This window comes from Scomber scombrus, chromosome 10 (genome assembly GCF_963691925.1).
Source record: "Scomber scombrus chromosome 10, fScoSco1.1, whole genome shotgun sequence".
NCBI lineage: Eukaryota > Metazoa > Chordata > Actinopteri > Scombriformes > Scombridae > Scomber > Scomber scombrus.
In genome coordinates this window covers 12870460-12887826 of record NC_084979.1, presented here as the reverse complement: position 1 = coordinate 12887826, position 17367 = coordinate 12870460, and the positions used below count along the sequence as shown (strand labels likewise).

At 38.3% G+C, this 17367-nt stretch overlaps 1 protein-coding gene across 1 annotated transcript in view; it reads left to right on the top strand.

Moving 5' to 3' along the window:
* The window catches only part of cntn3a.1 (contactin 3a, tandem duplicate 1), a 69980-nt gene that overhangs the window by 39158 nt on the left and 13455 nt on the right, over nt 1-17367 (top strand). Inside the window, exons 9-11 of the mRNA XM_062426802.1 lie at nt 4268-4400; nt 6780-6930; nt 14220-14347. Coding sequence (XP_062282786.1) covers nt 4268-4400; nt 6780-6930; nt 14220-14347 — 412 coding nt within the window. The remainder of the gene's footprint in view (nt 1-4267; nt 4401-6779; nt 6931-14219; nt 14348-17367) is intronic.

The following is a 17367-nucleotide window of genomic DNA, read 5'->3' as shown; positions in this document are numbered from 1 at the left end:
GCAATTTGCCTCGTTTTGTGTTATTGTGCAGTTCGAGTGAGTGTGCTTTCTGCCTAAAAAGAAGTACTCCAGTGAATCACAGTCACTGATAGTGTCAGTGTTTGGATTGGGTAATGAGACCAAAACCAAACTGTTGCTGTTTTGTTGGACATGTCTGTAAAGGGGGGCAGGTGAGTATAATTTTCTGTAACTTGAATTGAGAGCTAAGATAATATTCAAAATCTGGGGCACTTAGGAAGCTGAATCACAATGCACTCGCAGTGAAGATGATTAAACAATAGCACTCTAAATGGCTCGCCATTATGACACAGAAGTAATTATCCACAAATCCAAAAATTGAATCTGTATGAATAGGAATTACTGTCATCGTCATTTTATCCCTCAGTCATTAGTGGCTGTCTATTTTGTGATTTTTGAAGGGCGTACAAAAGGTCAGTTCCTCTATTTGCCATACATCCTTAACCAGAGAGAACCCATATCACTCCACCTGCGCATCCCCAGTATTGATTTGTAAATAACATTGTAAAAAATCCTTTGGCAGTTGGCCAAGGTAACATATTCTCTGTACATGTGGCTATATTAATGATGTGGGGTGTTACCATTTTCAAAATGCCACCGTCAACAGCGGCAACAGTAAATCAATTTCCAAACCCAAAGGTCAGCGATGTAGAGAGAGACGGAAAAGAAGAGGAAGGCCAAGGGGGCCATTTGTTATTCCTCATTAGAATGGATCAGTCCTCCTTTCGCTCTCTCGCTCTCTTTATCTCAGTATCTCTTGTGCTCTCTTTATCTTTCTTATGGTCTTTTTCAACCTTTTTTTTCTCCCACTTTTCCCATCTCATTTTGGGGCCCCTCCAAGGGAATTAAATGGTGCAGAGGAGGGCTGTCACTTCAAAATGTCACCCCAGTGAAACAAGGACCCACTCACACTTGTATTTTTCAACTCTACCACCAGCTCCCCCTTTAGTTACATACATGAGTTTTTTTCCTACATCCGACCTCCAAAGTCAGAGACATACCCTCTGAGGAGTGTTTTAGCACGCATTCAATGCACTTCTGCAATCAGGAATGGGATAATTACATCACCAAACTGAGCGTCCATGATTTGCCTTTTAACAGCTCAACTTGAAACAACGCTTGTATCAGAGTAGAGTCAAGCATAATTAATGATGGCCATGAAGTAGACGAATGCCACCATTTGTCTCCAGTGCTAAAGAGATGTGATAGAGCCACCACTAAGTCTCTGAGGGTTTTTCAACAGGGTAGTGGGTACAGAATAGCGGAGTGTGGCACCAACCCATGCACTTACACAGATCTCTTTCATCTCTTTCATCCCCTGGGGCCCTTGCACTGTGTAACCTAAAAAGGACCATCTATCATCTATTCAACGTCTCTATGGCTCTCTCCATCACTCTCTTTCCTTTCCTTGCTCTTTCTCTCTCTCTATCATCCTTTTTTCCCTTGAACACACATGTAAGCCCCCATTCCCGGCCAAAAACCCAGGGTCCTGTTGTATTCCACTTGGAAAATGCTGCATCCATCCTCACCCAGGACCCCCTCTGGTGGTGGCTTTAGTGCCAGGTCAGCCATCGTGTGACTGGGCCTCAGGAAGAGCCCTGTTTGAAGATCCTCAGCCGTGTCCCTGTCTTTTCAAGTGGCAGTGTTGTAATGATTCCAGACGACAGACAGACTGGCGGCAGGACCCTCTGGACTACTTTGTCAGTGACATTAAAAGGTCCAGCTACACTCAGTGGGAAAGATCAAGAGCAAGAACAATGAGTGCCGCCACACTTAAATTGACACAACTATAAAACGGGAGCAGAAAGCAGTGCCAACCCTTGTAAAGGCCAAAATGAGTAGGGGGAAGAGAAGCATGTTTTGCTATTGCTATGTGTACTCTGTGTTGGCATTTTTAAAATTGTATGTATCTATTTTTAAACAAACAGCTTCATACACGTAGCACTTTTTCTCTGTCACTTAAGTCTCCATGGTACTTGGTGGAGAACAAAATACCCTGTGTGCTATAGCTTATTCCCGAGTAATTCTTCTGAGGTTTGATTTCAACCACCATTTGATAATGTGGCCAGTGCTATGTTAAGCAGAGGGAGGTTACATCAAGTCACCACGGGACTATTAAGACTACAGAAAATTAGCAGTGTTTCAATTATCAACTCCTCTGAGGAGAGAAAATGTGTGGCTAAAGCTTGAATTAGATCAGACCATATATCAGAATGAACACACTTGGCATCGTAGTACTTAATATGTCCATATATAGCCTTAATTACCCACCTCAAAGCAGTTTTAGTCCAGTATTCTCATATTAACACCAAGTATATGATACTTTCATAGCACTAATTGGACTGTTTATAGGATTTCTGTTAAAATAGATCTTCCACATTTCTTAAAATGAAAGGTCAGTAGTGAAACACAAAATATCGAGAGTGTGCGATCAACAAGAAGTGATGTTTTGCTAATTGTTGTGTTGCTAATGTATAATAGTTGTTGACTTCAGATGTCTAACCATTTAGCATTTAGTTTGTGTGTGTGTGTGTGTGTGTGTGTGTGTGTGTGTGTGTGTGTGTGTGTGTGTGTGTGTGTGTGTGTGTGTGTGTGTGTGTGTGTGTGTTTATCTTTTTCCATCTCAGTTTAGCAAAATGCATGTAAATTAACCAAATGCTGCTTCAAACAAGATAGATATAAAAAGCTAGAAAGGCTGATGTAATACCTGAGAAGTAATTGAATTTGCAGTGACATTTTATTACTTTATGTAACTCATTCATTGACCCATATAAAGCAACAGCGCAATAATGCAAATGGCTATTAAAATTTAACTTTTATATTAAAACATGTACAAACAGTATAAAGACATTCTGCAATAGGTGTCAAATATAGACAGATGTCCTAATGTAAAAAAAGGATGATTGTAGTTGTAATATTGTTGTATTGCTTGAGTGTTTTTTTTACAGCAGGGGAAGCGTGACACAAGTCAACCTGTGTGACATCAGTAAAACTTTATTGAGATAACATTTAAGGGAATTATACAGGTAACTGATTTGTGGGACTGAAATGCATAAGTACATGAGAAACCGAAGAGTCTAGTAACCCTTTTTTCTCTGCTCTGTTTACATGATATTATTCTTAAATAAACAGTTGTCAGTACTTTAGAGGAATTAATGTCAGATTTGCTTGAGGATCATCCAGTAATATCTCTTTGGCAGTATTTTAAGGCCATAATGTCTCAAGAAAATCTAAGTCCATTACCATAATTTTTTATCAAGCTATTTGGATCAATGCTCTGTGGATTTAAGGTTTCTTAATCAACAGAGGCTCATCAAAATTAGGTTTGATGCTTAAGCTCCTCTAATCAATATGTTTTTATGTTCACACTGGATAATTGCACACTGAACAAGGCATACATCCCTGCATTTTCCCCCTGTGCTCAAGTTTGATGAAACAAACTAAATACAAGGAATAATAACAGATTTGGATGTGCAAATGTTTTTTTATGCTTCTAAATTTTCACTTTGGTTGCATGCACCTGAATCCCCCGCTTTGTTTTTGCTTGAGTACAATGTTTTCTATTCCCATATTCACAATAGATCAAATGACTGTAGGTGAAAAACTATATCTTATCAACCATAATAAGCTTTGTACACTATCTCCTCACCACCAGCAGACTGACCAAGTTAATGACTTGAACTGATGAAGAAACCAAGGTAATGGTGGAAATGAAAAAGTAAATAAAAGCAGTTAATATTAATCTTGGGTCGCCAGAAACACAATCATTGCTACTGTTTTTTTTAAGTTTGTACAAATAGGTGATTGTTTTCTAACTCACTATCAGGTTTATACATATGCAATTTTTCATAATATAACGGATGTGTAATTTTCAACTTCAAGTTTCTATATCTTAAGTGGCCAATAAATCTATGAATGCAGCTTCAAGCATCGGCACAGACACAAAAGTATGTAAAGGATTGGAAATATGATTTTGATAAAACTATATTCAGCACAAATAGTCATAGCAAAGAGGAGGTCCTGACTGCACGTAAACCTTAGGCTTTATTGGAGTACATCTTTATACCAGAGGCAACCACTTGAACACTTGCTGCTGACTGTTCATCTTGTCTAAACGTGTTTAGTTTGTTTTCAGGTTAGCACAACAGCTTCCATCTTGAATCACATGGTGTTAAATGTGTGTATTCGCATGTGTGTATTTGCGTGTCTGTGTGTGTGTGTGCGTGTGTTCGTGTATGCATCTCTTTAGCAGGACAGAGTTCAGGTGAACAATGGAGTGCTGACGATCAGTAGCTTAAATCTGGCTGACATCGGCATGTACCAGTGTGTCTCAGAGAACAAGCACGGCAGAATCTTTACCAACGCTGAGCTCCGAGTCATAGGTAAGATCACTTTGCTGATTCCTCTAAATACCTTCAGTGGAATTGCTCTCATGCCATCTCCCCAATCACTGTTACATGGTTCATGATAGAAACTCAGATTTGGCATGCTGATTCATGTGCAAACGCTGCCAAAATATGTACAATACCAGTCAGACTGATGATGGTGCTATAATTAAAGGTCCATATTTGAGGTCACATCTCTGACACCCACAGTCCTATTGGCAGAACATTTGCTACACATGTCCGTCTGCAGTTTTGCCAATTGGATGACAAATATCATTTTTTTAAATCCCCTAATGTTCTTTTTTTAATATTGCTCTATTTCTGTTTTGTTTTTGTATGAAAAACATTTAGCAAAAAAGGCTGAGCAGTAGATCTGAGGGATAAACTCAACCTTCCCCATTCATTTAAATGAAAGCTAGGCACATTCAAAACAAAATTTGTTTCTATTCTTGCCTATGTGTTGAGCTGATTGGGGGCCAAGAACATTCCTGTGCACATTTTTTTTTGCCAGTAGTTTGTCCTGCTATCAAAATCAAGTAACCACACTGGATGCAGATCAGCTGGAAAAGGTGAAATGACTGGTTTGTTTGGAGATTAGCAGCTGTGTGCACTGAAATCAACAGGAGATGATAGAAACACTTTGCTTTGATATTTAAATGTTAATCTATTTAATTCTATTTAATTGAATAAAATAATCTCCTGATCTTTCCCCTAGTACTCAGTGTTAAAATGTAAACCTTCATTTTTACATATTTTCCAATGTTAAAGGCTTGGCTGCTATGAGTACCTGCCAACATACAATGCTGTAGAAAACGTGACCAAAAATTATGTGTGAACTTTCTATATTTATCTTCGTACATTTAGTCATTCACTTCTTCATATCTTGCTAAACTTTATCCTTGTATAAGCACTCACAGCTCTTTGCTGTTGCAGTTTGACACAATGGCATTAGTAAAACAAAGGGTTAGAAGGCTGCCAAAGCCACTTCATGCCCTCACACAGCAGCTTTGCTCAGCATTTGTGTTAAGAAACATTTATAATTCTGATTGGCAGGTCAGCACAAAGTAACTGTATGTATGAAGACAGGTTTGAAACTGCATAACTCAAAGAGCCCCTGAGAAGGTTCAGATGACTGTACTGTAGGTGTGGAGACCAAAAAGTGATCAGCTAGTGTAGTGAAAAACTTATATAATACAAACAGTTATAGACATACACTATGAGATCCTATTTGCAACCCTATCTCTATTCCTTAGTATTTACGTAGTGTGCTTAAGGACCTCCTTTCGATAAGGTGTCAGAAAACTATGAAAAATGCCCACTGCCATTTCTGATGATGTGCAGTGCAACATCTCCACTTTATATAGATAGCAATAGATGATAGTTTATTAGTGTTAAGATAAGGTGAGATTTTCTAATTTCCATCATTTATGTGCCACCATCATATCTTAATTTACTGTTCATCATGCAGTTGTGAACACTTCATAAATGGTAGTAATTTCTCACTTATAGTATGTAGTCCCCTTACGGACCAGAGGATCTGTTTAAATCTTGTAGTACCTTAGTACATTCATTTAACCCAATGAGGATAAACACAGTATATTAAAACTGTAACTCCTCCAAGTCAACATAGAAGTTCATATAAATATACCCACTTTATGTGAGAAGACCAGTACGACAAATATCTGTTGCCTTGATGAAAAAAACGCTGGTATTTCAAATTTGTCAAGAAATAATCGTGAGGTGCAATATGTGTATGAGTACACGTGTATCATGGTGTGTATCGTTGTGTGCTCGCGTGCACTGTCATGAATTGGCAGGTGCTCAGCCATGTCACTGGCGCCAGGCTGTGTGTTCACTTTTAAGAGCTTTCTGCTGAGTATGTGCGCATACAAAACAGCTCCTGACGACGGCGCCTTAGTAATTAAGGCCTAAAGGAGCAGCAACAAAGCTTCACTCTCGTTTTACATTCTCTCATTTTTGCTTTGGAGCCCCACGGCTTCATTCTTCATGCATAATGTCCTTTTAAGGAAAACGCATGGAATCGGAAAACCACCCTTCTTTCAAATAAAATGTATTCCTGAAAATGATATGCTGTGTCTGTTCCCCCACATTTGTGTGTGCATGTGAGTCTGTCTGCCTGTGTGCAAACAAGTGTATATGTGTGTAAAAAGGAAAGGATGTGAGAGCTGATCTACCTAATGGATGGAGTGACCTGCATGTTTTAAGAATGCTCCTCTACTCACATTTCCTCAATAGCTCTTTCCCCTTTGCTCCCTTGTCTCCTTCTCTGACAGTAAATTAAACCTACGTTCTCTTTCTTCTTCTCCTGTCTCCCTCACAGTACTTACATCCCTCTCTTTACACTCTCTCTATCAGCCATCGCGCCAGACTTCTCCCAGAACTTGTTGAAGCCCCAAACTCTGGCTCGACAGAGTGGCGACGTCCTGATCGAATGTAAGCCCAGGATGTCTCCTCGGGGTGTTATTTCATGGAGGAAGGGAAAGGAAGCCTTGAGAGAGAGCCACAGGTACCATGTTTCTTCCTTTAGAGCAATAAGTGAGTTGTGTGTGTGGGGGATCACAATTGTTTAGTTTGACTGCTTTACTTGCAGAATGGTATTTCATCGACTTGCTCTTTTTAAAAAAAACAACCTTTGTATTCATGGTGACAAACTGCAAAGAAAAGAACCACAGTACGACACAATACAATTTGAATTGACAGAAATTGAACAGCAGAAAGTGACAGAAATTGAACACGTTCTGCACTCCAACACTTTCCCCCCGCTATCTACATTTCGTCCGCAAACTCTTTTATACTTTGCTCTCCTGGCCATGCTCAGAGCTGGTTTCTGCACTGTTTACTTAAGGTAATTGGCCATTCCTAGACTGCTGCACTTGGATCAATATGCTGATCCATCAGCTCATTAGCAGCATGTAAGGCCTGGAGGGTCATTAGACCACGGCAGACGATGATCCAGGCTACCAGAGAGACAGATGGCAAAATCCCCAAATGGACTGATCAATGGCTAGCCACTGAACAACATACTTATGCGATAGTGGCGGTGACACCAGGGGAACTAGCTGGACACCTTGTTTTATGAGAAATCAGGTTAAGTACAGATCAATGAAATACCTCTGTGTGCTGTAGAGGAAAAGAAAAAGGAAAACCAAATGTTAATCAGACAAGAAAAAACAATTCTCCTGCTGAAGACGTAATGCTGGGCCAAGGTGTCTGTAGCAGACAGCATGACTGAGCAGTCAGTCATTGATTAGGATTCATACTGTTTCTTCTCACATGGCAGCAGTCCGAGAGATGGTGGTAGTCAGCTTTTAAACTGCATGGCCTTCATATCAGTGGTCATTGTTAGAGTGGACATATGCTTTCTGTGTTTCAAATGTGCAGTTATTTGCAAAAAACAGTAAACGTGCCTCATTTTCAAAAATGCCATCACTTGATCATGATTGATGGTATTTGAACTTTTACAGCTCTCACAATCTTGAAACATTAATCCCACAATTAAAGTCAGAGGGACAAGATGCACTGAAGCACTTTTAATTATGGCCCAGGAAAGCAGTGAGGAAAGTTACTCAACAAACAGCGTGTGTTTTGCTCAGGTGTGTTTTCATAATCTGTCATTGTATAAAACACAGTGTAGTCTGCACAAATCAGTCATGATGCATTTCCACATCCTGATAATATCTTTATTTGTGCAGGAATGTATCAGCAGGAGGCAAAGCACACCTGCTAGCACATGTGGTGACATAGTGGGGGTCCAGATTTCTCATTTGATATGGGATTAATTGTTCAACTAGCTCAGCAGCTTTTCCACACACAACCTCTTGGATATCCATCTTCACCACAGTGGGGGTGCAGCAGGTTTAGTCATGTCTCACCTCCCCTAGTCAGACACTATGTTGGGGAAACTAAAGGTTCAATCTGATTGTTACTCATGTCAGGCAGGGACATCATGGTAACAGGAGTGAGATGTTTTATTTGAGGGCGGCGGGGGCAGCAGAATCAGCACCAAGATTATGTGTTGCAAACGGCTGCTAAATGTCCGACCCAGATTGCAGATTTATCATCCTCTTAAGTATAGAAGGGAAAATGCAATGTGCAATATCAGTTGTGCTCATAAAGGCGAGATTTCCCATTTGAGATTTGCCTCTACTGCCTTGCCCTGAAGTGGGTGAGCTGCATACAAGATGTTAGGTTATGACATTATTGCAGCATCTCTCGCAAACCTATTCCCCTGTTCCTGGCTCGTTAGCATTTACTCTCCTCCATAACGAAATGGGGCTGCTACCAATGCTATTACAGCAGTGGCACAACACTAATCCATCCCACTGGCTCAACTAAAATACCCATAATTCCTTCTAATCTTCCAGGGATAATGTTTTCAAGGATCTGGAGCAGAGGAGAACAAATCAACTAAGAACAAGGCAGGATCTGATTAGTTAATGAAATCATGCAGCGGTGATACCTACATCAGCTCATATGCCAGCATGTATAACAAGATAGCGTCATAAAAGGGTTGCTGTGCACTTACGCGGCAACCTATGAGGTTAACGATAAAGTGCTTACTCTAATTTTATTTCACTGCTGACCACTGCCAGAAATCGTCAAATGGAATAGCTCTCAGGAATATTACCTTTAGATTGAACCACTGTGTTAAAGATTGTTATGCTAAACAATATATATATATATATATATTGCTTCATCATGTAATGTGAATCCATTTATAATCCTGCTACTGTAAAACGGCAAGTTTTCCAGATGCTAGTCATATATCACAGTAAGCGAAATAAGCAGTACTTGTGAGTACTACAAGTTCCTAGTAATAAACTGAGCTCATTGTACAATTCTTCTTAAGTGGTTGAAATAATGTTTTTCATTACAGCCTTTTAGTTTTTTTGTTACACCAGGGAGAAACAGACCAAGCTTGTAGATTAAAGCCAGTAGCTCACTTTTACACCAGCCAATAAGGTTGAGGTAAAGTGCCTATTTACTATATCGCACTGCTCAAGCTTTTATGTACACCACACATTTCCCCAATACCTTAATTGCTCCAGGGCAACCTTTGAGGGAAAAAAGGAACAAAGTAAAAGCATTTCAGACAGATAATGCTCCTTACATCTTTATCTTTCACCGTTCCTTTGAAGCTTTGGTTAGGAGGAAGCCTGACACAGGCTGCTGCACAGTTTAATGGCAGGTCTTATCCGTGTGACATCTCATATCCATAACTCTTTGTTATAGTCCATTACAAAGGAAGCCGTCAGATCAGTTAGGAGAATATACCTCCGGCACCACAGGGGAATGGGCTCTGTAGAAGAGGCTAATGTATTTTAATTCTTGCAGCCTCTAAGGCGATACAGGTCATTTTTGATCATTTTGGGAGGTCCAGAATGACTTCAAGGGATCTTTTAGAAACGAGTGTTCAAGTTCGCCTTTCAAACCAGTTATGTTTGAAAGACTGTCTCAACCTCATTACACTGTCATGTGCAGTTAAGGAGATAAGGTGGGAGCTCTTAGTGAGGATTTGCAGTGGGCATTTATCAACAGGGCTAATTAATTTCTAAGGATTCAAATGTGGTCAGGAAATTGTTCTGTAACTAGGGTTGAGAGGCAGTATCAAAAATTGGTGGAATATAATTTGATCCAATTGACATGACCTTTCTGACTGAAGAAAGTAACTGCAGATAGATTTTCTACAGTTGCTCAAGGTGAAGCTGTAGCATTTCCTGCTTAGCGTCCATCAAAAATGTCAATAACAAATTTCTCCCACAAGAATTGAATGTTTATCAAGCATTATAGTTTCTTTCTCTGAAAAGAAATCCCAACACATTAATGATCATGAATATCTTATTCTAGCTGTATCATCAGAATGTAAGTCTTAACAACTGTTTCAAATCATGAAATATTAATCTGTGCTCATTAGGCTTAATGGTTATTGCTTATTTTTAATAACTTTGATAACACCAGGCCAAATTAATTATCAGTTCAGCAAGCAGTGCCTGCCTTTTTAGCTCAGTGGAATTCATGTTTGTCTGGAGTGGTAACAGACCAGCTCTATAACCCCGAATGTCTGGCCATCACTGACTGATGGACTTATTGACGACTGATAAAGTTACACCATTAGTCAGCCGGCCCAGTGTTGGATTTTCAACATTAGGCATTGCTCATTCAAAATGAATCAGCGCAAACAGTTTTTGTTACATCCTCAGGGTGATAATGATAATACATAGTATTAGAATAGCATGCTAATAGTACATAAACATAAGGATGGACCATAGTTTACAGACATCCGCAGATAGAAATACATGAAATCAGGGGGAGTTAACAAGATACTAGAATGTTTAAAATTGAAATAAATTCTCTTTCAGTCAAACATCCCAAGATATGAGTGCACATTTATTTTTCATCCAACTGAATGTATACCCTTTTTTTACTCAAATGTTTGTGATAAGCTACTTCAGTACACTTTAACAATAAATATTACTTGGACCACTACAGAAAATTGCCAATCCACATTTCATTTCCAGGAATCCACATTATTGATACTACCACTGACTATCCCTGTAACAAATTGGCCACAATTCCACACATTGACCATACATGCTCCAGCCATATTCTAGGTTTTGACCTATCTTGTTAACAGCGTAATATTTTATTGATCCCAGTAGTGATTTTTTCTTCATGCCTGGAGATCAGAGCCAGTAACTTGTTTACTGTTTAAGAACATCTCAACAAGGCAGATTCTTGACTTCAGTGTGACAGCTGAAGGACAAACCATTTCTTCCCCTACTATTATTTTTATTGTCCAGAGACATACAACAGAAGTCTCATGATGAACAGTAGGAATGATTGACACATTATTGATTTTGTTTTCTCTAGTGTGTTGTCACCACCACTGCAAGCATGTAAGGAAAATATTTAATCAAGGATGGGTAATTTCAGTGTGATTTGACATCATGACCCTTAGTTATTAATTGTTTTTCCATCCCTTTGATGTTAACACGTTCTTACATACTGGACCCCCAACTGTGAATATTTATAAGATCTATTTTTTCCAAATCTAATACTCCTAGTTGTCAACAAGAGTTTTGGACATTTGTATCATCACAGAACTATTAAATGTGTTAAACTGTGACAAGAGGTTCAGTCGATATTTTTATGCTTTCAGACAGATGGGGGCAATTTTTTAAATGTATTTATTTATTTATTCATGCTTGTTAGATCTCTCCATTGCCTTCCCCAAAATAAAATGTTTTTTTAGCAAATAAATAATAAGACAACGTTGTCTTTGATTACAGTAGAGGCCTTTTTTGATAAATCACAAACCGTTCAGGTTGACAGATAAACTAAGTTAGGACACCTAATTCAGATATAATTAATAAAAAGAATTAACAAAGACAATACAACTATGATTTACAGCTTAGTAATGAAACATCTTTAGTACGGGCCAATAATGTAGGCTGTATTTATTTTAGACTATTTACTTTGAACAACAGTAAATTAAGAAACAGTTACTACTGTATACTCAAAGTCTTGAAGCACTAGAAAACATTTTAAATGACAAAAGACAGAAGGAGAATGCTGTCTCTTAAGGTACGTGATAGAGTGTCTCCAGTAATTACAGAAATCAAAGAAGAGAGAACTAGGAAAATGTGTTTCTAAGCCAGCTGTTTAACAGGAAAGACAAAAGGATCAAACATGAACAGTAGGTATGAAAAGTAAATCATTTAGTGCTGCATTATATAAAGCTAGTATTAGTGATATCCGATTATATTTTAATAAAATAACGGTGTGAAAAGATCACTCCTTCTTTAAACATCTATTTATTGCACATTTTGTTAATTTTACAAACAAGGAACAACACAACAACAAGGCACATGTAGGTAATAAATAATAATAACAAAAATAATAATAATGATAATAGAAATGAGCACTTCTGTTTCATTATTTGCACACATGAAAAATCACTTTTCATCAGGGCCCACTGTGCAGTAGGTAACTAGCTTTTCAGTGAGGAATGTCTTTTTAATCAACCCATTTATTTATTTATTGTGTGCTTCAGTCACCTGTGACCCTGTCATTCATGAGTTTGGTCCTCCCAGGCTTGTGTGGAGCTCACCAAACACTTACATGTTTTTCTTCTTTTATCCTCTATTCTTGACTCTGCTCAAAATCCACTAAAAAAAAGGGCACAATGAATGCCATTATGCATATTCCTTACAAGTTCTCTTTGTGCAAATTTGCTGTACACACTGTATTCAAGGCCGTGTTTTCACCAGTATGCGTTTGAAGACCTCATCCCCCAACATTCAACGCTCTCAGAGGCAGCATCAACATTTCTTAGGTTTAGTTTTTCAGCTTGGAAATGTGTGCCTTTATATTACTCTGTCAGTACTCAAAGTAACTGACAAAATACTTCATGATTTATAGTTAATATAGTTTATAGTTAAAAGCACAAATGATAATGAGCTGTGACTGTCTGAGTCAAAGAATGTGTGAGTGAGTGAAATGATAAACTATAGATTAATTGTTGCTATGAGATTAAAACCATTCTTAAAGTTTCAACATGGAAGATAACTCGTCAGGGACCAGAAGCATACACACTTTGTTCAAGCAATGCCTTGATGCTGACTTCTTTCATATTTAGTTTTGCATCACTCCAGCACTTTTTTTTGACTGGTATCAGTGCACTCTCTCTATCAGATAGAATCTGTCAGGCTTGACTGATGACGCCTACTGCTTGTGCAATCTGTTGAAGAGGTTTAGCTTCCTTTTATTACCACACAACCAGACAGGTCAAATTTGTTCCTCTGCTGCTGAAATTTTAGTGACATAAACAAGATTCAATTGAATAAATTCCACAAACTGGTTGGGATATGTTTTTGTTTTATGTCTCAGTGCATTAAGACATATGAGTATATAATATAAAAAGATAATCATTATTATTTGTAGCAGTAGGAGTAGTAGTTGTTTTTTGTAGTTTTACCATCTACTCTCTATTTATTGAAATATACATTATATTTATCCAGGTTACAAATGCTGTTATTATTACAGTATAATGACAACATATTGAACTCAATGATCTCATAGTTAAATTATTTTATTCTTGGCTTTTATCTGATTCACTGACAAAAGGGCTTTGGCATTACACTGCATATCCGTCCTTACTTAACAGTGCATTTAAGGTGAGCTTTCTAAAACACCATGTAGCACCGAATACAGGAGTGCTGGATTAACTGTGTTAAAATGAATATTTTAGCTGCATTTAGTGTAGAATTTGGGATAACTTGAGTTATTTAGGCAGCAGGCCAGGAATTCAGAAAATCATGTTCTTCTCCAATTCTGTTTGTGTAATCATGTCTGCCGATGCAGTATTTCTCCTATTAACAATTAAGACACACTTACACAGTATGAGTAGATCTACTGTCTAGCATTCAGTTATATAAAGTTCCCTTTGCTATCACAGAGAAATCAAAATAAGACTTCTCTCCCAAGTGATCTTGCTCTGTTCTTATCAACTGTGTGGTGAGAGATCAAACTGAAACTCCTCGCGCTGGGGTTCTCCTTATGTCACACCAAAGCAAAGGGAGCCAATTAAAAGTCACTGAGATAAACTCCAGACTAAAGTTAAAATGCTTAAGGACAGGGGGCTTGCTCATTTAAAACAGATTTTATGCACTTTGAATATATGTAAAAATGACACTACAAGCTTCCACGAGTAGAGTAGATGAACTGTCAACAGCCTAACATAGTGATGTATATACTCACACACTGTATATATGTATATCCTGTTTTTACCCACAGAGTTACTGTGATGGATAGTGGAAGCCTACGCATTTCCAATGTTTCAAAAATGGATGCTGGACTCTACACGTGTGTAGCCAGAAACCAGTTTGGAGTAGCGAGCAGTGCTGGCAGCCTTCTGGTTAAAGGTAAGATACCTACCATTTATTATTTTGTCATGACTTGACTTCAGACACCAGCCCTAGGTGGTTTGCTGTAAATCACCTATTGACTATGTCTACATGCATACTAATATTCCACTATTACTACGCTAATATTTATAATTTGATACAGTTCATGTAAACAGCATATTTCGTTTGGATATTCTGAAGTAAGCCTTATTCCGAATGTAACATTTTGTGATTAAGACATGTGGGGTGTGCTTATATCATTCAGGTCTTAAGAGTATTTTTTAACATTTATACAGCACATTTCAATATGTGTCTCTGTTGGGGCCAATTGAGACACATATTAGCTCTGTGGCTCTGTGCATTGTAAACAAACTAACTAGCCAACAGTTTGCAATCCTGGGATAGAGATGCATGACGGGCTGGTTGTGTAACGGACCCCTGCGCAGGCAAAATGATATGCTGGAGCAGGAAGGCAGACAGAAGAGAGGAATGAGAGGAGAGTAGAGAGCTGTTAATGGCAGGCTGGAAAAACAGAGCGCAACTTCTCCACGATGGGAATGGAGGATTGGCTATTATTTTAACATGCATGCAATGGACTAATGGTGACGGCTTGGTGTGTTACACAAAGAACACTTGGGGCCTGATTTACTAAGATCCCAAATAGTGTGTACTAAATTGCGTGCACGGTGCAATAGATTGCGCGTGCCGTATGCGTGCGTTTTGCGGGTGATCTACTAAGAATAACTGCGTAAATGAAAACAGGTGCAACGGGGTGGAGACAGCAGTATATAAATTAGGGTTTTGCATGTCTTAATGGAGAGTTTGGACGAGCAGAAAGCTGCAAGCGCAAAATGAAATGTGATCAGGTTCTAGTGGAAGAGGTTAACACATATATTGAGTTATAACAAAAACAAATATTACCAGAAAAACCGACATATGGGACAGTATTTGTGACGAAGTCATTGCTGTTAGTAAAAACCAAAAATATTCCACTCCAAAATTATTAACACAGGTGGAAAAACTCAGTCCTGTGCGTATTCTGTCATTGTGCCTCCGTCTCCTCATCTCCACAGTGACAAAAGTCATCTGTGCCCAGTGCGCAGCTGGTTGATACCTGCCCTTCAAAGGTATTATTTATAGACGCAGTTAGTGTAAAAAAAAATACCTTCAGGTTTGGTAAATCACAATGCACGTGCTAAATAACATATGCATTTTCTCCTCCCTGTATTTTGCACACTGGGGTTGAAACGCCCCATATTACATATTCATTATGGCAAACGTACTAAATGGACAGCGCGTACTATCTTGCACATTTGAAAGACGCAAACGGGTGCTGTCAAGTTTGCACACGTTTCTACACACGCAAACCTTTAGTAAATCAGGCCCGTAGCGTAGTAAACATCATGGGACAACCTAGGTACTGGATGTGCCTGTAACTATACATTTATAATATTAATCATATCATCACTAAATATCAGGCAGCAGCTCACTAATGTTTTTCACCCCACTGGTTTACTTCACTGCCTGCAGAGATTCTGTGATTCCCATTCCCACTGAAGCAAAGGGAAACCCTTAAAAGCCTCTGCATGGAAACAGGAATGTTAGTAGAATATTCATTTTAATTATCCATGTAAACAGCTCAATAGGAATATTATCTTTTTTAGAATAATGACAAAAACTTGAATATTTTGTGCATGTAAACATAGTCATTGTTTATTTTATCCTCATTTGTTTTTGGCAACAAGTGCTCTTATATTACACATAAATGATACAGTTACTGCAATAATGTTTATTTTGTAAGACACCAAACATATGCAAAATATTATCTGGGTGTTTGCTTTTCTGTGGTGTATTTTAAGAATGAACTTTGTAACGCAACACAAATTAACATCAGGGCTTGTGCAGGATTTGCTATACAGCTTTTGTAATGTACTAAAAGATCATCTCTGGTTGTCAGTATTTTGGAAGAATACAAAACAAATTATCTGGCAGTCTACAAGAGCTGTGAGACAACCAACCAGTGTTGCATTTTAAAATAACCAGCACTGTACACTTGATGAACAAACGGTGAAGCAGGGTTTCTATAAAGACTAGCCCTTACCTGACAGATATACAATCCAATTAGTTGATTGGCAGTGGCTGGAGACACGAGGCTCATTGCATTCATGTGCCTCAATGTTTAATTCATATTTTTTTGCACCGTGGCTCGTAGCCATGCTCGGTTTGTTTAAGATTTCAATCCATTTAAATCACACACTTCTGCAGTGCAATGAATTTTCTAGGTCCTTCTAAAGAGCAGAGTCAACAACAGTGCTCTATTAAAATGCCTTTTGGTTATTCCTCTTCACAGGTTTTTTGAATTGCAAATTGGTTTGCACAGAAGCCCAATTTTGCCCCCCCCCCCCAACCCCCCCATACACACACACACACACACACACCGCCCCTCAGCCTCTTTACATCTACGAATGGAGCTGTTATACAGTATATATGTGTGTATTTATTATATTGGTCACAGAGGGAAGGTTAATTATATCTTTAGTCAAGGGCAGTACTGCTCTCAAGTTTTAATCAGAGGTACTGCACTAGCACAGTATTTCCAGTAAATAGTAAATGCTTTTACTGTCGATTAGGGCTGCAACTAATCAATATATTTTATTATTGATTAATCTGTATTTTTTTTAAAATGTATTGATCAATTCTTTAATCTTTAAAATGTCCAAAATAGTAAGTAAAACTCATGAAATGATCAAAGTTTGTTAAATCAGTTAGCAGAATTGATGACAGTAAATTTCCTAATATGATAATATGATTTTACATTTTACGATTAGTACTGAAATAAATCTGTGAATGTCAAATGAATTGAGTGAGGTACTGCAGGGTTAGCCAGTGATCTTTGGGCTTAATTGGTACCACAACGCTGACTAACTGGGTTAGATCATCATGGTAACCAATGCTGAACAGCAAGTTAATTTCAGAGGATTGGATCAAAACTTGTCAACACACACAGCTACTGACCATTCAGCTCAGTTGAAAAGTTA